Genomic DNA, 21,358 nt, shown 5'->3' on the forward strand with positions numbered 1-21,358 from the left:
AATAATGATAAAACGCATTATCAGCGATAGTGTTTTTACTATAGCCTTGTGGGCTTTGGCTTATGGGTCTTTGTAGGGGTTGTGTCCACATTCAGATATACTTAACATTTTGAGGCTGCAAAGGAAGGGAGATTTCCAGTCATGTTAGCTGTGTGGACAGGCCTGGATTTGTGGCGAGGCAAAGGTCCGGGCCTAGGGCGGCACAAATCTAGGGGCAGCATGCCACTCAGCCACACCTAAATTTGCTCGCATATGGAGCACTGGTACCAGGACACGCAGAAAACTTTAGCACGTCCTGTCCCCAGTGCTCCGCATGGGCGATCCTGAGGGAGGTGGAGGGGGGAGTTATGGCGGCCTCTGTGCACCTTAGCAACAATTCCCATGCTGTGTACGGAATCATAAATCCATGCTTCACAGGTCAATGCTATTAATACATGTTCTAGTAAGGATCAAGGTAATCAGCGTGATATTCTCTAGCGTTTATTATGATGCTAGGTAGGTTGTTCATGATTCTGAAAATGTGTACACATTTGCAAACAAACAACCTGTTACTATTAGTCCTGGTGCAGACTGAACTGTAGTGCTGCACTGTATAAAAGTCTGTAAAAGTTTTACATTGAAAATTAGGGAAACAACTTTTTTTTTAATTTAATAAAATCAGACAGGATATACTTTACCATAATTCCTATTTATTGTGCTCACTTTGTCAACATTTGCAGTCCTACAAAGATAGGTATTTTGGCAAATGGCACACAGCATGCTTTAGAAGCATGACACCATAGGGGATAAGGGACAACATAAAACAAAGACGTGTTACAGATAGTTATTGATTTGTTTCAGACAGGCACGTCAGACTCATATGACTTAAAGGGGCAGTATACACCTATATACTTTGCTCAGCATCACAATAAATAACTTGGTTTAAAGATGTATTGTGCCTGTTCTTTAAATTTTAATTTAAACCATAATTTTCTAACTGGTATTATAAAGCACTAATGGTAAATTATTTTGGTTTTCTTCAATTCATTGTTTCTCAGTCCTCCACAGCGGGTCTTCCATCATAAGCAGATTGGGCCCAGGCTGCTGCAAGTGCTGATTCGCATGTCCCCATGCGTGCTTTATAGGTCCCTGGTAAGGCCTCACCTTGAGTATGCAGTGCAGTTTTGGGCTCCAGTCCTTAAGAAGGATATTAATGAGCTGGAGAGAGTGCAGAGACGTGCAACTAAACTGGTAAAGGGGATGGAAGATTTAAGCTATGAGGTTAGACTGTCGAGGTTGGGGTTGTTTTCTCTGGAAAAGAGGCGCTTGCGAGGGGACATGATTACTCTGTACAAGTACATTAGAGGGGATTATAGGCAGTTGGGGGATGTTCTTTTTTCCCATAAAAACAATCAGCGCACCAGAGGTCACCCCTATAGATTAGAGGAACAGAGCTTCCATTTGAAGCAGCGTAGGGGGTTTTTCACGGTGAGGGCAGTGAGGCTGTGGAATGCCCTTCCTAGTGATGTGGTAATGGCAGACTCTGTTAATGCCTTTAAGAGGGGCCTGGATGAGTTTTTGAACAAGCAGAATATCCAAGGCTATTGTGATACTAATATCTACAGTTAGTATTACTGGTTGTATATATATAGTTTATGTATGTGAGTGTATAGATTGGTTAGTATAGGTTGTGTGCTGGGTTTACTCGGATGGGTTGAACTTGATGGACAATGGTCTTTTTTCAACCCTATGTAACTATGTAACTATATATGCACCAAATCATGGACCGCAGGCTGTGCCCAATGCGAGTATGATGAAAGCCATCCTGAGGAGGATTAAGGAATGGTGTCTGTAATCCTCCTGCATCGCCAGTCTTCAGAAAGGTTATTGCGGTTCACTTTTAATTAGCAACGTGAATATCTCCTAAACACTTGAATTTTGCTAATGCATGTATTGCAAAAATGCTTCTTTGGCATTAAAACGCCATATATAGATTTTTTTACAAAGGTGAACCACCCCTTTAAGAATCACACAAAAACATTTTTATAAAAGCGAGACATTAAGGTGGTCGTACACACACTGATACAAAATCGTTTAGTATTATATAATCAGTGCGTGTATGGTGGGAGATGAGGTGAAAAAGCCTTTGATATCGGTTGCCTCGTTGATTGGGCTGGACTGAAAATTTTGATCAGGGGCCTTTAAAGGTATTATTCCTTTGTTTTTACCTGCAATCTGACAATTCAGCTCCTAATGCTAGTACAATGGATGACCAATCTTTCCTACGACCAATGGTTGTGGGGAAAGATCATAATTATAGTGTGTATAGCCACTTTTCACTTAGCCCAACTCTGGTATGTTAGAATAGCAGGCATTCTTGTATGGGATCTGTATGTGTGTGCCTAAATCTCCCACTATCATTCATTCCAAACAGAAGAACATGTTTATCAAATAGTTCACTAGATATCCTGTTTTAAGATTATCATTATCGCCCGTTTGTTTATTATGTAGGAGAGGTCTGTGGGGAGAGCAAAGCCTGCTGAGAGTTATGTTTCCATAGATACTAGATCTTCTTTAACAGAATGAAAAAAATGAAATCAGGAGAGGAGGCATTTTGTTTACTATGAAGTCACACAATGTGTCCCATAATGATAAAAAAATACGCCACTCTTTGGCTAATGTCCCATGGAAAGATTAGTTGTCCACTCTGAATTAGTCTTCTGGTGAAGACACACTGAGCTACTAGTAGCAGCTACTTGTCAGGGCTACATAAATAGACAGTGCTGATTATTTACTGATAATTGTAGCAGGGGAAGTTTCCAGTATTGTCTGTGGCAGGGTATTTTCTGGCGCTTAGGGTAAGATAGATATCTGCTATCGCAGGCGACTAAAGGTGGCCACACACGTGGAGATCTGACGATGTTTTGTGCGACCATCGGTTCAGGGCTGAAACAGCAGATAAGGAGAAACAATAGGATTTCTACCTCCTTCTGCCGATTCAGCCCTGATGGCAGATTTTGGTCAGGCGCCTTCTATGGCGCCCGATCAAAATTTTCTAACCTGGCCGATCGGCGAGTCGACCGATTTCAGCAGCTTCCTGCGATATCGACTCGCCGACATGCCATACACGCACCGAATATCGTACGAAACGAGGTTTCGTACGATATTATCGATGCGTGTATGGCCAGTTTAACCGTTCCAAAATGGCTCTTTCCATCAAATAGGAGTTGCTGGTGGAAAGCCCTTCACATAGCTTAGTTTTCCGACTTTGGATTAGCGAAGCGATGCAAAGAGCTTTCCATGGGCGACTCCTGTTGCTGTTGGTGGAAAGCCATTTCGGAGCAGTTAGTTGCCTGCCATAGCAGATATCTATCTTACCCTAAGCGCCAGAAAATACCATGGCAGAGATCTACCGCGGGCAACTGAACCACTCTGTGGGTTCTTATCCTTAGTAGCCATGACAAGTAGCTGCTACTAAGTAACTCCATGTGTCTTGACCCTTACAGAGGGGAAACAGAGGGGCTCAGTGGGAGCAAAAAACAGGCTTTTCACTTAGCTGCTGGTGTCTACTATCCAAAATACTGTATATGTTATATATTAAAAAAATAACGCTCCAATCCAAACAGATTTTTTTTGCTACTGGGCTGGGGTTCAAGGTTCAGGACTGCACTTTTACTTATATTCTTCATATCATATGATATATATATATATATATATATATATATATATATATATATATATATATATATATATATATATAATATGAATACATTATTTTTCCCAAGCACTATCTCAGTTTTATGCCATATATGATATGTACAGGTTATATAAAGATTGCATATAAATACAGTTATACTCCCCTCGAGTATATACAGTAGTATACTGTTGCCCTGCACTGATACAACTGGTGTATTTTTTTAGAAACATTACTATAGTTTATTAAACAAAGCTGCTGTGTAGCTGTGGGGGCAGCCATTCAAAGGAAAAAAGCACAGGTTACTTAGCAGATAACAGATAAAACACCATTGTATTGTACAGAGCTTATCGGTTATCTGCTACATAACCTGTTCCTTTTCTCCTTTTTTCCAGATAGAATGGCTGCCCCTGTGGCTACACCGCAGGGTATTAATATAAACTATAGCAGTGTTTCTGAGGCAGGCACACAACTTTTACCAGTGCAGGGCAACAGTACATTGTATTATAATGACTTTAAAACACTTTTTAGGTGTTACTGTTCCTTTAACATTTTCCACAGTTACAGGGGGGAAGGATAGTGGTCACAGAAATGTGATTTTAATTAAGTAATGAATAACTCAGTCTGTTTTTAGATGTAATTGCTGGCAAACTGCTATATAATCATAGAGATAAAATCTTTCTTTGATGCATTGATTGGTCTTGATAATTGCTGGACAACTTTGCAGTAATTACATGTAGACAATTCACTTGCAGGCCTTATATATTCTGCCAAGTCATCTTTATTGTGTTACATTTTACTCATGTCCAGCATTTCAGTCCTCATTAGGACCTTTGTCAAAGCTAACATATCAGTAATCACTATTATTATCCTAAGCTGGGCCAAAATGTTGAACATGTGTAAAATGTGGAATGCCTTGGAAGACAACTGTACAGATTTATTTACCTATGGTGGTTTACACTGAACCAGGTATGAAGGTATTTTGGGTGCTTTGCTGCCCCTGGGTGAGGAGATTTTCTGTGGTTGTTGTGTGCCTTTACCCCAAAAGAGATGCTGTAAACTAGGGATGCACCGAATCCATTTTTTAAGATTTGGCTAAACCCCCAAGTCCTTTGTAAAAGATTTGGGCGAATACTGAACTGAAGTTACATCTTCAACTTCCGTGTTTACGTGACAAAAGTCACACAATTTTTAGGATTCGGATTTGGTTCAGCCGGGACTGAATATTGTCCAAATACCAAACCGAATCTTGGATTCGGCGCATCCCTACTGTAAACACATAGAACCTCCCCCATATGTCCCCATAGGACCCAACCAGGGAAAGACCTTTTTTCTTTACTCAAAACAAAACATTTTTAGAGGTACAGCACCCTGAACTTACCTGACTCACTTAATATGGCTATGTAATATGGTTGCAGTCCATTTTTATAAGATACTGCAGTCGGTGACTTGGCTTCTAATGTGTCTAAGAGCTAAACTACCCATGAGATTTTGTAGGATATTGTAGGACTGACAGAGCATATCCAACAAATCAGATGTAGTTGTATGGGTCAAAATACAATGGGACTGTAAACTACATGGAAGCTTTGCCATCTGACATGACACACCTATTGGATGGTAAGGCTACATACCACTCTGCCAATCCCTGCACTGGCTTCCCCTACCATCCAGGATAAAATTCAAACTAATGACTCTCACATTTAAAGCAATTCATAACTCTGCCCCACCCTACATCTCTGAACTCATCTCTAGGTACCATCCAACCCGCTTGTTACGCTCCTCTACTGACTTGCTCCTCAACTCCTCTCTCATTCCCTCCTCACACGCTCGCATTCAAGACTTTGCAAGGGCTGCCCCCCTTCTCTGGAATTCACTCCCACAAACTATCAGACTTTCTCCCAATCTCTCTGCCTTCAAGAGATCTCTAAAAACACATTTATTTAGAGAAGCTTACCCTAATCTAGTTTAGCAATACCCTGGGCCGCACCTCTCACAACTCTGGTCATGCCCATTCCCACACCTTGTGTCTCAACCCTTTCTCCTTGTAGATTGTAAGCTCTTTTGGGCAGGGCCCTCTTCACCTCTTGTATCGGTTATTGATTGCTTTATATGTTACTCTGTATGTCCAATGTATGAAACCCACTTATTGTACAGCGCTGCGGAATATGTTGGTGCTTTATAAATAAATGTTAATAATAATAATAATACATGCTGCATCTGCATCCAACAAGGAAAAACTGATTGTGTCTGAAAGACTTTTTGACATTGATTGTCATTGACTGTTGGATGTATATGCAGCAACCAGGACTGGGACTAGGGGTAGACATGTGCCTAGGGGGCAACCATGGGGGGTGCAAGGCACATACAGTACTTGCTCAAATAATTGGGTAAGATTCTGAGCATTTTTTCACTCGTCCACAGACCTAGCCATTGCCTGGGCTACAAAGCGTTTAGAACTGATCCATGTGTCATTTCTTTAAACTGCCAATACATGGTCTGATCTGAGAGGTATACCCCATAATGCAGTACATATAAGCAAATACAATTATTAGTCTGCTTGACCGGAAACTTTGAACTAGAGGCATGAATGGGTGGGCCAGTAGAATAACTAAGTGGGCCAGTGTTTTAGCAGCCAGGCCACTAATCCACAGCCAGTTGGCAACTTTAAATATTAGACCAGCTAGTTAGTACAGGCCTTGAACAAATTCTTCTGCCAAAATTATCAAATTAATTATGTAGGCCATTAAGCTGGCCATACACGTGGCGATCTCACGATGTTTCGTACGACCGTCGGTCGCACGAAACATCGTCAGATCCGCCACACACCATTCAGGGCTGAATCGGCAGGTAAGGAGGTAGAAACAATAGGATTTCTACCTCCTTCTGCCGATTCAGCTCTGAAGGGAGAATTTTGGTCAGGCGCCTTCTATGGCGCCCGATCAAAATTTTCTAACTTGGCCGATCGGCGAGCCGACCGATTTCAGCAGCTTCCTGCGATATCGGTCGGCTCGCTGACATGCCATACACGCACCGATTATCGTACGAAACGAGGTTTCGTACGATAATATCGGTGCGTGTATGGCCACCTTTAGTCCATCTGATCAATGATTGTATGAATTCCTCTGTGTCCTTTTACTGTACTCTCCATCTACTAAATTCTGAAACAAAATTACACTAATATAAAGCCTACCTACATTAGAAGTAGTATTTTACCTTTAAAATATTTTTTCTGAAACCAAAAAGCAACATGTATTTTTTCTGCATTTTGCTGATGTAGTAATATGTGTTCAGCCGTTTTCTTATATATTTTGCCTGAAAACATTATATAGATATATTTGCATTTGACAGAACAAAAATGTGGTCAGAGGTGAAAATATATTATGGACTTAGCTAAAGTTATTTTTTTCTTTCCCTTCAAAGTCTGGCTTGGGAGAGGTTATCTTTCCTCTGGCTGCTTCCTCTGTCTGATTTCACTGAACTTTCCGCAAATGCTTAGACAGCAGAAAGCAAGAGAAAAAAAATGTCTTATAAGCTTTATAAATAACACAAAAAAGAGACAAGCTATATTTTAGCCACCAGGGATCTTTCATGAGGTGCATTAGTCATGCAATACCTTTGGTAGAAATGCCCCACTCGCACCACTTCAAGCTGAAGAACTTACCCTCCCAGCATTCCCACTCAGTATTCTGGGAGCTGTTGTTGATAGCCAAGCTCTATAGAGTCTGTCTTACTCAGCCCGGAGGGTTATTTCAACACTGCCATACAGTTCTTTACACAGTGAGCAATAAAGACTTTGTGAGTGCTCTTGTATGACAAAGAACTTTGTGAGGTTATCCTGTATAGCAGTAATCCCCAACCAGTAGCTCATGAGCAACACGTTGCCCCCCAACCCCTTGGATGTTGCTCTCAGTGCCCCCAAACCAGGTAGTTATTTTGAAATTTCTGACTTGGGGGCAAGTTTTGGTTGAATAAAAACAAGATTTCCTACCAAATAAAGCCCCCTATAAGCTGATAGTGTGCATAGAGGCTGCCTAATAGCCAATCACAGCCCTTATTTGGCTCCTCCATGAACTTTTATGGTGCTTGTGTTGCTCTCCAAGTCTTTTTACATTTGACTGTGGCTCACGAGTAAGAAAGGTTGGGGACCCCTGCTGTATAGCATCTTATTTTCAGACTTTATTGGTTCAAGCCTCTCTTGGATTGAAATGGTCTTGGGATATCAACGGTATATATGCTCAGCATCAGAAACTTCAACAAACAAATGATAAAGTCTATAATAATGAATAGTAGATGGTACTGTTCGCCCAAAAAACCCCAGTCAAAGGTCACTTACGCTCGGTCCAAATGGCTTTGATCCAAAATTTGGTCTTGCTTTCAACTTGCTCATTATGGAATTTGGGAAAGCACTGCAGTAATAGTACAATCGTGTATATGGAGCCTATTAAGAAGATTTTGGTGTCCCCCCTTTCCAAAAACAGACATAACAAATTTATCTTCCTAGTACTGTGTGCTAGAACCAAGGTCAAGGACAAATGAGAGGTGTCGTATTACTTTCATTACACTAGCCAATCCCAACAATTAAAATAAATCAATGACATTACCTCCCCCACGTGCACTCAATGGAACTAAAATTTGCTCTGGTTTGTAAATCAGACTATTGTTTTAAAGGACAAGGAAAGGTTAATATCAATTAAACGTAAGTCTAAAGGCATTCTTTTTAACTTACTGCATATCTAAATTCCCAGATCCCTGCTTGCTTCTCTGAGATATGGTGCTGGCAGCCTACAGCAGTGTGAAGACTACAGTGACATCACTGAAATCTCTCTCCCCTTCCTGTAGGTGCCAGCGGCAGCCTTCCTATTCTCTGAGCATGTGTGTAACTTGATCCTGTCTCCTGTTCTGAGCTACACATGCCCACCAGCCAATCAGAAGCGGATCTGGCAGAGGGGAGGGGGGGGGGAGGGAATGAAACACATGTGCAGTATGAAGCAAGGCGGGAAAGGAAGGGAGAATACCTTTTTAGAGATGGCTGCCTGTTCTAGAAAATGTGAAGTAAGTGTGACTGAGTAAATATTTGATTAGGTGAGCCAAAAGTGTGGCGTTTTTACTAAACAATAGGAGGACTATTGGGCAGTATGCTTTTTAAATTTTGACTTGCATTCTCCTTTAAGCTCAACCAAAAACCTGGTTAAAATTGAAGAGAGTTTTATATTAAAGGCATTAACAATATCTTGCATACATTAGTTTTTTTTCTTAAATACTGACATGATAATTCCTTTTATTAATTTCACATTTGACATTGCAATTTTTCTTGGACAACTCGTAGCAAACACATATCCTTAAAAGCTTGCAGGCAAAGCCGGCCTGAAAGCCAGTGTTTGATGTACAAGCATGTAAATAGCAACAAGCCCTAGGTAAGGATTGCTTTTTTTTTTGCAGTTCACTCAAGAAAAAGTCTTAAAAACCTAACACCATATCTGATGTAGCCTTTAAACTTCAATATCCATCACCACCTAGGATTTTCTTAACCAGGATTGCCCCAGGTTCAAGGCAAAATGGTGGGAATGTAGTTGAGAGTAGATGAGAATAGTTGAGGTTAGGGTGGATCTGTTGGACGTGGGATAGGTCAGGGCATGGTTTAGGCAAAAATTTGGTTTAAAATGTCCTAGATAGTTGTCAGGTGTGTTTTGACCTAAAAAATTAAAAGTGGTCAGTAATTTTCTACATCAGAACTTGAGGTTTAGAAAAGGCAAGCTCACCAACTTTATGCCACTTCTTCATCCTAGTGCCACATGTTCCTTGAAAAATAAAATATAATGATTTAAATAAATTCTATACATTCTGTACAATGCTCTCAATGTATGTCTTGACCTGGTAACTTTTTCTCCAAACTTTATTAAAAGACTGCTATAGCCTAAATGGCTGCCTATGAATTGTGCTTTCTACAGAAGAATTCTTCTCCTGACTATGGTATCACTCTATAGGCCATGAGCACACTTCCTATATGGGTATGGTCTGGCCTGGATTTGTGGAAAGGCCACAAAGGCCCAGGCCTGGGTGGGCAAAGTTCAGGGGTGGGGAGCAGCATATGTATATATGCTGTCCTTGTTCCAATATATATATATATGTGTTTATATTACATACAAAGGGAAAAGTAAGTTCATAGAGGCTACTTATAAAACTTGCCTTTTGTTATCGCTAATAAATAAATTTATATTTAGATATAAAACGGATCTCAACTGTATTGCTTGCATGGACTGTGGAATTCCTCTTAGAGTAGAATTACAACACAATCCCTTATAAAAATAAATATATGTGCTGATGCTGTTGTTGTATATTAACTACTGTTAAAGCAAATAGCATGAATGAAAATATACAGAATGTTTATGGGAAAATAAATGGGAGTTATACCGTACCTATAAATAGTTTATTTTTCTTTTAACTACCTAACAATCCCTATCATCATTTGTATCTACATTATTCTTTAGATCAGTTTACATGGTTTTAGGCAATTAGTATTCATAAATTTGATTTAAAGCTTCATTTCTAAATTTAAAATCATTTTAGTGTCGGGTTACTAAGTGCAGTTATGCTTTCTAGCACTGATCATGTATCTCCTGAGATGGAGCCATTTGATGGAACATGTCACTCGTCAGTGGATCCTAGTAATGTAGAGACCAGATACACATTTCTCTGTACAAATGATCTTTCCAGCATGATACTATTTCTATTGGATTTTACATACTTGCCACAGATAATATTGCTACGATTCAGTAGCAATATTGATTCCCAGAATGAAACTGAAGGTTTTTTTTTTTACTTATTTAAGCAATGAATATATTGTTATTTGTTATTATAAGGTATGACATAAGCACAATAGCTGATTTTCCTAGATCTCATATCAAAGAAGCAAACTGAGAGGAGCTAAAAGGAGGCTGTACCATTACGCATATACTAGGGGGCACATTTACTAATCCACGAATTCGAATCCCGAACGGCAAAAATTCGGATTGGAAATGAAAATTTCTGAACTTTTTAGTTGCCGTCGCGACTTTTTCGTATTTTTCACGACTTTTCGTCGCAAATTTTACGTATTGAATGATCGTAAACGCCGGGAAAACCTTTCTGACTTCTGATCCTTCAGTGCATGTCTGCATGGGCTCGATCAGTGCACAACGTTCGTTCTTTCGGAAAATTTCGGTAGGTTGGCGAAAAATCGGGGAAAATATGAAAGAGTCGTGACGGCGACGAAAAAGTCGCAAAAATACCGATCATTATGAAATAAATGCATTCGGACGCATTCAGAGCGTTCGTGGATTAGTAAATGTGCCCCTAGGGATATTGTTTGGTTGAGGGAACAGACCTGCTTGAAAATCTTATCTGCCAATAAGACATGTGTGCTAGTATATGGTACATTGGCAGATGAGGTAGTAAGGGTGACCCCCAAGTTTCTCTACGCTTCCTGCTGTTTCCATCATTTGGGCTGGTTAGTCTAAATGCATGACCTCTTATATGCCAATATCCGTTCAGCCCGCAGGTTGATTGGTCATATAAAGTACTTTGTTAGCCCATGTACATATCTAGTTTCCAAGCTATGTTGTAAATGGTTTATTATCGAACAAGCTTCAGTGAAAACTTTTATTTCCAAATACTGAGTGCATCTGAGAGTATGTACACTATTTCATGTTACGCTCATAACTCATTTTAACATTATGTTTTTCATAGGCAGCTGTAAGAGAAGTGCAGTTTGGTCCAATGAAACTCCGCCAAGATCAACTTCAGGTATGGTTAAAAGATGCAAATAACAGTACCATTTCACTTATATGAGCAGGGTTGCAAGACCAAAAAGAGTTCTCACACCAAAAACAGTAGTAGGACTGTGCTCCGCACACCTCAAGTAAAGGTATGGGACCTGTTTTCAGAATACTGGGAGGTGGGGTTTTTCCGTAATTTGAATCTCCATACCTTAAGTACAAGACACTTTTTTATAATTACAGAGAAAAGGGGAATATGATTTAAAATTTTGAATTATTTTATCAAAAAATAGTCTGTGGGAGAGCCTTCCCATAATTTGGAGCTGTCAGGATAATGGGTTTCCAGATAAAAGATCCCATACCAGGTATCAAAAACTTGGGGAGCTGAAATTGCACTTTAAAGGGATTTAGTTTTGAATGTTATATGTATAGCTGTCACCATGGGCTGGCTAGTAACTAACAAAATAAATGGCTTTTAGTCTTATTACACACCGGAAGATAGAGCTCTTATGGCAGTCTTTTGGACTAGTATAATAGCAGGTGCAATATCTGTTCTATATCTTCAAACAGTGGCCGCCTGTGGTCAAATGGTTGGCTGGTTAGCTTTGCTGTTGAACATGGCAGAAGTGGGTGATCCCTCAGTTCATTTGCCAGAAAAGGTGGTCATTGCAGTGAAGCAAATAGCAAGTATGGAATATGGAATATTGAGATTTATACAGTGATGATTGGGAGCTGCTCCTCTGCCCTGATGTGTTTCTGTATTTCTATGCACTTCATGTTGTCTAAATTAATGAAATATTTGAGATATAGCCTCAAAAATTTTTCATTTATTTTTAAGAATATTCAGTAATTACAATAAGGGGTAATCCTATATATCAGAATTTCTGCCTGGGGGTTTCTGCCTTTTCTGAACTGAGGTGCTGTGTTCCCAAGCCATTGCAGAAAAGTTGGGAAAGTGTGTCCCACACACTGTAAGACCTAAGCCTGGTCTAATTTGATGAGGTCACCAAATAAGCTGATCTTTGCCCATTTGGCCACCAATATTCTGGTCAATTCAGGAACATCTGGTCTTTGGCCTATGATTGGATCATACTGTGGGCCTTTCAGACCAGAGATGTCAACCTTCTAAGAAACAAGTCTGGGTGATTTTGCCCATGCCTCAACCAAGCACTGCTATTTGTTGACTACAACTGGTACACCACAACCACATGCGCAGCCCATGCTGGGGTATTAGTCTAAAGCTGGCCAAACCTTGTTTCGTATGATATTCGGTGCGTGTATGGCCGTTTGACGAGGCAAACAATATCGCAAAGGCTACGGATATCAGTTGACTCATCGATCGGCCAAGTTAAAAGATTTTGATTGGGTGCCGTTGAAGGCGCCTGAGCAAAATCTACGTTCAGGGCTTAATCAGCAGAAGGAGGTAGAATTTCTATTGTTTCTACCTCCATATCTGACGATTCAGCCCTTAATGTCAGTGGAGGGTATGGCCACCTTAAGTGAGTCCTTTCTATTCAAACATAATGGAAAAAATAACTTTGTCATCTGGAAAGAAGTAATTATCCCCTCCACTGCCAAACAGACAAGCAGTAAACACTATGCTAAGAAGATCATAACAAAGGCAAGACCATGAGATCAAAAGAATTATAACCTGAGATATCTTCTGCTACACATGGCTGACGCAGTGGTTCCGGGCGCAGGCAAAGAAACAGACTGAATTAGCCCCATGGGGCACCAGCCTAAATGCATGTGCTTTCTTACCCTGGGCTTGATGCTGTGAAGGTCTGATACGCCACGCCATGAATGTATATTTTGTAAAAAGCATAAGCAAACCATTGATAATTTCTCTTTTTCCTCTTTCTTTTTTTTATTAGGTACTTTTAGTATTTGCCAAAGAAGATAGCCAGAGTAATGGATTCTGTTGGGCGTGTGAGAAAGCAGGCTTTAAGTGTAACATTGCCAGGACGCCGGAGACTGCACTGGAAAGCTTTTTAGATAAACATCACGAAATTATCATTATTGATCATAGGCATTCACGATATTTTGATGCAGAAGCTCTATGCAGGTAAGCAGTGCTAAGTAATAGCTCTGAGACTCATGGGAAACCCACAACCATAGTGTTAATGTTTTTCCTTTCTCTATATTTTGGTTTACTTTGTATGGTATGAAATGTAATGTTAATAGTGGCATATCAGTGATGCAATTCAGTAAAACAATTACATAATAAATTAGGTTAAAAAAAGACAATATGTCAAACTCAACCTTTTGTAACTATAGCCTTGTATACTATACTAGTCCAGCAAGTCATCCAAACCATACATATGACACACATAGAGCCAAATAAGCATTACTAAGTTATGTAAACAATGTAAAACACTGTTATTTTAAATCACACACATATTTTACATCATGAATTTTGCCAAAGAAACACCAGAATGTTTGATTTCTCTTAAAGGAGCTGATACACCAGGACAAATCCAGATTTGTTAAAATAAATAAATAAACATGGCTGGATTGTTGGCATATGTGGCATATAAATGTAGCATACTTGAAGATGATGAATTTAGTTAAGTGTCATTGCATAACACTATTTTGGAAATCCTGCAATATCCCTATTATATGCCCTTTGTTCAGTTATCTGTATACATTAGGGCAACTTGTTGCGAGTCATTATATTATTACGATTATCAGCATACATTGTTCAGTTATATATTTTACACGCATACCTAGAGTTACACAACTTGTTGTTCACAAAAATCCCCAAACCCTCCTCAATTAAAAATCCCCCCATCACACAACTGTTTAGCGTATATCTGGCGTTTATGTTATTTCTACCAAAGTGAATAACTTTGCACTTATCAACATTGAACCTCATTTTCCAATTTGCTGCCAAGTTTTGGAATTTAAATTTTAGCACAATTTAGTATTAATCAGCAAAAATAGAAACAGTACTTTCTATGCCCACCTCCAGGTCCAGGTCAAGGACCAAGGACTTACCCCTGAGGTACTCCACTAACAACACTGGTCCAATTAATCTATCCTTCAGCCAGTTCTCTATCCAAGTGCATTATTATGCTCCAGGCCAGCGTTACTTAATTTAATCTGTAGCCTTCTTTAAGGGACTGCATGAAATGCCTTAGCAAAATCTAAGTAGATCACATTCACTGCCTCCCCGATGTCTAGGTTTTGTGCTCACCTCCTCATAAAAGGCTATTAGTCTGGCAAGATCTGTTATGCATTTATATAATATAGCAACTTCACTTTATGTAGGAAAATTAAGAAGCCAACACAAATAGAAGAAGAAAGAAGTAGTCTAAATGCAATGTTACAATGTAAAAACATGAAAAGATGATAAAGAGGAAAATTAAACCTTTCAGGAATGGAGTGTTTATGGATCATTTCCGTGGAAACCATGTGCCTCCCTGTCATCAGAAACAAAAGTCTAGTTCTAGTAATACTTTGTATAAATATGACATTTTTGGTTCTTCATGCTGAAATACAATGATAACATGTTGTTTCACTTTACATGATCTTATTTCTGCCAATTCGTTGAAATAAAGCCCTTATTGTATGTCTTCTGCTGAGCACTCTGGTACTGATCTGTATCACTATAAAGTAAGCAACCAGCTCTCAAACTTTTTACTCTTCCATGTTCGAAAATTTGCCAGTGCACCACTTTTGCCCATACATGGAACACAGTAGCGAGCTTGGGAACGCCACTCCATTCCCCACAGAGCTCATGGCAGTGAATGGATAGTGCTGAAAGGAAAGGATTCAAATTTGAGAGCTGTCCTGCCTTGGGGACTGGCCTATTGACAGATATCTGCTCAAGGTTTTGAAAGCTTCTTTTTCTGAAAAATTATTTATTTAAAAAAAGAGCAGTTGAGGTTTAATTAGAAAAGACAAAAATGTAAGCTCAGCAAGCTCTGCGCACTAGAGCTTTTACCTAAAAGCAGGAAAATTTCTTTCTTTTCACATTTTATTACCAGTAGTGATGAGCAAAATTTTTCCCAGTTATGGCTTTGCGGTGAAAATTCGCCACATTTCACAATTGGCACATAGAGATGTAGCGAACTGTTCGCTGGCGAACGAATTCGCGCGACCATCGGGTGTTCGCAAGTTCGCGAACTTTTCGAGCATGTTCGCAATTTGGGTTCGCGTGGCGTTTTTCCGCTGCGTTTTTCCTCGGCCTAAAAACGCCGCACAAGCCACACATGGCGTTTTTCAGCAAATCCCGTTTCCATGGTGCTAATAGTGCGAAATAGCAAAAAACGCCGCGTATTTCCGCTAGGTCTGCCAGCTGCCTTTGCGTATACATAGGAATAGCTTGCGTTTTTACGCAACGCTGTGTCAACAACATATTTTTCAGAGGAATTTTTGCCCTTGATCCCCCTCCTGCATGCTACTGTCCAGGTCGTGGCACCCTTTAAACAACTTTAAAATCAGTTTTCTGGCCAGAAATGGCTTTTCTAGGTTTTAAAGTTCGCCTTCCCATTGAAGTCTATGGGGTTCGCAAAGTTCGCGAACTTTCACACTTTTTGGCGTAAGTTCGCCTTTTTTTTGAGGTTCGCTACATCCCTATTGGCACATAGTTTCACATGTATTCTGTGCAGGAAAAAAGTCACTTAGAAAAAAAACCTCAAATGTATTTTGTGCGGAAAAAAAACATGTTTTGTCAATTTTCATGAAAAAACAGATTCACTCATCACTAATTACTAGAGAATAAAACCCTGAAAGGTCAGGATATTCTATTCTATATATCACATTCTATAGACTTACATTGTGATAAATTCCCCATGGTATGAAAAGCATTTTATGACTTTTCACTTTTTTTTAACTGAATCTGCTTTTTTTTTAGCCCATAGGGAAAATGTTTTTGACTGCTCTTGGTGCCAAGAGCCTCCAGCCAAGACTCTAGTTCCCACAATGCCTTGTTCATCTTCCTTCTTCGGGTCATTTATTCACAGAAAAGGCAAGACATTGTGAGAAATGTGGTCTTGGCTTGAGCCGACTACATACTGTTTCAATGGTACATACAGTAAGGACAACTAGTACAAAGAATAACAAACTGGAAACAAACTATTTTATTATGTTAACTAACTCAATGGACATTTTTTTTAATTTGTGTATATAGGAAGATTGCTTAATGTCACAATTTATTTCACTATGAAACATATTATATTTGGGGTGTCTATCGCTTTAAACAATATGTTTTATATACATCAAATATATTCAACATTAAACATCCAGGAGTCCCATGTACGACAGAGTGTCTCTTGTATATAAAAGCATTAAACCTTTTTCCATAAGAAAAAGGCTGTTTATTTGGTCAATTGCATCCTTCCAAGGGCTTTTGCTCTCTAGTCATTTGGATGCAATTAAAATTCTTGTTCCCATATACAGATAGTTTGCTAATTTTCTGACCTCACTGAAGTACGGATGCTCCATTCCAGAGAGCATGTGTATGCTTTTAAGAGATTTACATGACCAAATGCTATACTTTTGTATATACATATAATTCTGCTGATCACTTTTTTCCAAATAGTCCCACTATTTTGTGGCAGCACCAGCGTTTATGAATACAGTATTCTATTCCCACAGATCCCAAAACACTTCTCTTATTACATATGGTTTATTCGCCCTCTTCTACACAGTTATACTACAAAGATGAAAAATGTTTGAATGTACGGTTCTTTCACATGGACTCTTTAAATACTGTTTTGTTTTTTTTAATTTGAAGGTCCATTAGAGCTACGAAACCCTCAGAAAACACTGTCATAGTTGCTGTAGTTAGAAGGTAAGTTGCTCAAACAATAAATTCTGTTACCTTAAGTTTAAGGTGGAATGAAAGTCAGTGAGGCCAAACAGTGGCCAAGTTTGCAACTTGGATGTTACCCATGACAACCATTCCCATGTTTGCCTTAATTGTTCAACCTGCTCATGTGCAAATTTATAAATGAGCCCCAGTAACTGAAAAATATTTGGGATGCAAACATTTATCCCTTTGTGCCAATTCATTAATTATGGCTTTTGAGAACCCCAAGAGTTGTTTAGCGAGCACTTCTGACAGTGGAAGTAAGATTGCGAATTGTATAGTTTGTGCCAGTGCGCAGTGTGTGCAATAAGGCTTCTTACTGGAAAAGTTTGCTTCAAAAGATTTTGCCACCTTCAAAGCATGCAATTAAATTTTGCAATGCAACAACAGTCTAACAAACAATATTACATTGCAAAATGCAAAATGGTGTTCTTATTTGTGCAAATTGTTTCTGATTATGACTTTCACTGCATTTCCCCCCATAGTATCATGTATGCAAGAACTTGTCTGGCTTATTGGAGTTGCCCTAGGCAAATTGTAACAACCTTTAATTTATTTAGTGATTTAAGAGGTTCCAGGAAGATTCGTAGAAAAATGTAAAAACCACAAGAATTTTCACTCCGCATTTTAATTCTTCCATACAGTTTTAATTCGGATCTTTTTTTTCTTCAAAAACCTCTAAAACCATGAATATCAGAATGTTAATTGGCCCCTTAAATTGCATAATCACTCAAAGTCTCATACGAAGGCAGATTGCTATCTATTACAGGTATGGGACCTGTTATCCTGCACTCTGGTTTTTTATGTATTAAGATCTAAACTCACATTTTGATAAATCTGCCTCTAAGTCTAATGAAAAATCATTTAAAAGGATTCTGTCATGATTTGTATCGTATTCTTTTTTTATTTTTAAATTGTAAATTATAACAAAATCGACAAACTCACAGTGGGCATATTGAGGAAAGATCAGCTCATTTGGGAAATGTGCTGATCTTTTAGTGTATAGCCACCATAAGTGGGGGTTAGACACTAGAAGGAATAGACATTTGATATTAGTTAAAACTCTGAGCAATACTGCTTCAGATCTTTGATTTACTACAATAGCCCAGCTGCAGACTTAAGGTGACCATACACGGGCAGATTTGGCCCCTTCAGATTCAGCACCTGATCTACCCATGTATCAAGCCCGCTGATGGGCATACCTGACCGATATCTGGCCAGATATTGATCAGACAGGTTTGCTTTTCCTGTCGGGTTGAGGACTGCATTGGCTTGTTGATGCAGTCTTCACCCTCGTGACCTGATATCGGCCACCTTGTGTGGGCACAGCAGGGAAAGATCCACTCATTTGGAAACCTCACCAAATGAGTGTAATGTGTGTCCAGTTTTACTGCCTTATATTTTCCGGTTAAAATTTGTAGCCCAAATTATTCTGGACTACTGCTTCTAGAATGCCTCATAACATTCCAGTTAATTTGGCACAGTAATTTCTGGAACTTGTAGTTGTAGCTGCAAAAGATTAATGGTTTACTTTGCTTATCAGTTTTAAGGAGATACTTTTTTTTAAACATTGTGTTGTATAGTTAATATTGAGCACCAATATGGTGCAACACTTGCATTTGAGTCTTCATTGTAACTTCTAAATAAAAAGCAGCATCCGTTTATTTTTTTTCTGATAGACAAAGTGATCGGGATGAAGCATCTATTATGCCCCTAATATCTGCTGGATTTACCAGGGTAAGAGCAATTTTTTTTTTTAAATTTAAAAATAAAAAAAAAACCTGCCGAAAAAATGAATATTAATAAAACAAAAAAAGTACAAACAACTTTGTGTCTATGTTGTGTGCTAGTGTATGCACACACAGTTTGTGACACTGGGGTACAGTGGATACACAAAATTTACAGCTTGCCCTGATCAGCAATAGTACTGCATACATAGTTTATACAAAGTAAGCACAGCATTAATTGCTTACACACCATACAGAATCTAGGGGTAAAGCTGGCTCCATATAGACTGCCGCCCCTGCTCTTGAGAGCTTAAAGCCATAATGACATGGGCAGGGAAAGTTACTGCGGCTGCTGTTTAAAATAAGAGCGGTTTATGTTATTAGATACGTTTAAACATGCATAGTTAAGAAGTAATATAATTCATTTACTGAAGACTTCAGGAGCCAACAGCCGTAAACAGAAATGGCACTGTATTTGTATAAATTGATAGATCTGGCCATTATTCCTACACATGCCAGCAGTTTTCCTTGGATTTTCTAGGCTGTGTGTGCAGAACAATTCTTTTATGTGCACTTTTGAAAAACCGCTGTGCGCAGTTAAAAAAAATAAGTACAAACAAATTTAAAAATTGTTGAGAAAGAGGTGGAGAAACCAAAAGTGAAAGGGAAAGTGAAATTAAAGTCAGATTAAAAATAAAGAACAGAATATTGTATAAAAAAGATAGCGAATGAAAAAACACAAATAGGAATAAATGAAGAGTAATAAAACATATATGCACTAATACAAAAACAAAATATTCTGTATTAACAATCTTTTCAAGATAATAGTTTAGTATTAGATATAAGTATTAATTCACTGCTCACTGTATGTACAGATAATTTACTAATGGGCTAAGTATTCCACAGTACGCCATAGAGCACATCTACATCTGCAAGTGCAGTTTGCCATGTTCTTTACTCGCAATTTAACAGTTTTCCCCAGAATTCTGGCATCACTGTGGTTGCAAAGGGGTGATGCGTTTGCGAATGTGCTTCATCGCAAATTGGGCACAGTCTGCCTTGTGTCATGTCTGGGGTTTGCCATGTGAGTGATGTGTGCGCCCTGTTCTTTCGGTGCATTTGAGCTGCGCCACTTGATGCAGGGATTGCTTGGTCAGGAGGTGGAGGTAGCTCCAGGCTTCCTCTATATCTATTGGCTCAGCAGTGCTCAGTTCAGAAGGGAACGCAGGAAGGTCTAAGTAGTTCCAAGTGCAACTGTAAGGAAGTGCAAGGAGTGCATCTTGATGCAAGAACCTTTAATGATAGTGGTTTTATGTGCAACTGACTGCAGGGAAAGTGCGGGGGCCACAGCCTTCATGGTTTTCCACAAAAAACTGCATCTTCGATAAGGGCTCTGGCACACGGGGGAGATTAGTCGCCCACGACAAAACTCCCTGTTCGGATAGTTTGGGTAGCAAAGAACCACTGCTTTAGGCAATGTAGTTGGATTCAGATATTTTACAAATGCTAAAAATCTGCCCTTCTGTTGAATGTTTAATATCAGCAGTGGGCTTAAAATACTTTACTGCATTTATGTTTAGACACAAAAACTTGAACCATGTGCATGATATGGGCTGCAGGGGGATATCTAGTGCAGGTAGGGTTAATATTCCCTCTCAGCCAGGTAATTTAGTGGCAGCTGAGAGCGGAGCCGCCCGTAGAGGTAAAAGGGGTGTGCTCCCCCACCTATGGGCTCTCCTGTGTGTCTGAGGGAGAGACATGTTTCTGGTTGTCCCCAGCGAGTGAGACTGGGTGGTTCTGGCTACGGTATATCTAGTAAGTGGTAAACCAAAGGGCCAGAGCTTGAGAGTGAGTGCCAGGGGGCCTGTCACTGTGCCTGGAGAAAGCCAGTGTTTGGATCAGCATTGTCTATTTTTGTAGCCATAATAAGTAGCTGCTACTAGTAGCTCCATCTCACCCTTTAGTGTGGGCTTCATTTGCATTTTTCTATATAATATATATATATATATATATTATAAATAAATCAGTGTGTGTATTTTAGCTGTGCATTAGAATGTGGAGAACGGGCATGAAATGTGCACATCTCGTGCCAAGGTTGCATGCTGTAAATAATTCCTAGTGTCTCTTTAATTCCTTTACTTTCAACAACCCTTTTTGCCAGAAACAATAAACATTTGCTACGTAAATTATTGATAGCCTTTAGTTCACAGAGGGAGCTAAGCGTGTCAAGAAAAAGGGAAAAAAATGACATTAGACCATTTATGCCGAAGCTGGAATCTGGGGCAGGCTGAGGAAAACTGGAGTCTGATCTTTTGATGTGAGGGTGAAAATCAGTCTGCACTGATATATTTCATATATTTTTTGAAGTCTGAACGTGTTCTTACAAAAA

General features: G+C 39.3%; 1 protein-coding gene across 4 annotated transcripts in view; it reads left to right on the forward strand.

Moving 5' to 3' along the window:
• The window catches only part of pde8a (phosphodiesterase 8A), a 150,553-nt gene that overhangs the window by 82,223 nt on the left and 46,972 nt on the right, over nucleotides 1-21,358 (forward strand). For all 4 annotated transcript variants that reach the window (XM_031899209.1, XM_012959505.3, XM_012959506.3 and 1 more), the window contains exons 2-5: nucleotides 11,399-11,455; nucleotides 13,302-13,492; nucleotides 17,168-17,224; nucleotides 18,922-18,979. In XM_031899209.1, coding sequence (XP_031755069.1) covers nucleotides 11,399-11,455; nucleotides 13,302-13,492; nucleotides 17,168-17,224; nucleotides 18,922-18,979 — 363 coding nt within the window. The remainder of the gene's footprint in view (nucleotides 1-11,398; nucleotides 11,456-13,301; nucleotides 13,493-17,167; nucleotides 17,225-18,921; nucleotides 18,980-21,358) is intronic.

This window comes from Xenopus tropicalis, chromosome 3 (genome assembly GCF_000004195.4).
Source record: "Xenopus tropicalis strain Nigerian chromosome 3, UCB_Xtro_10.0, whole genome shotgun sequence".
Classification (NCBI taxonomy): domain Eukaryota; kingdom Metazoa; phylum Chordata; class Amphibia; order Anura; family Pipidae; genus Xenopus; species Xenopus tropicalis.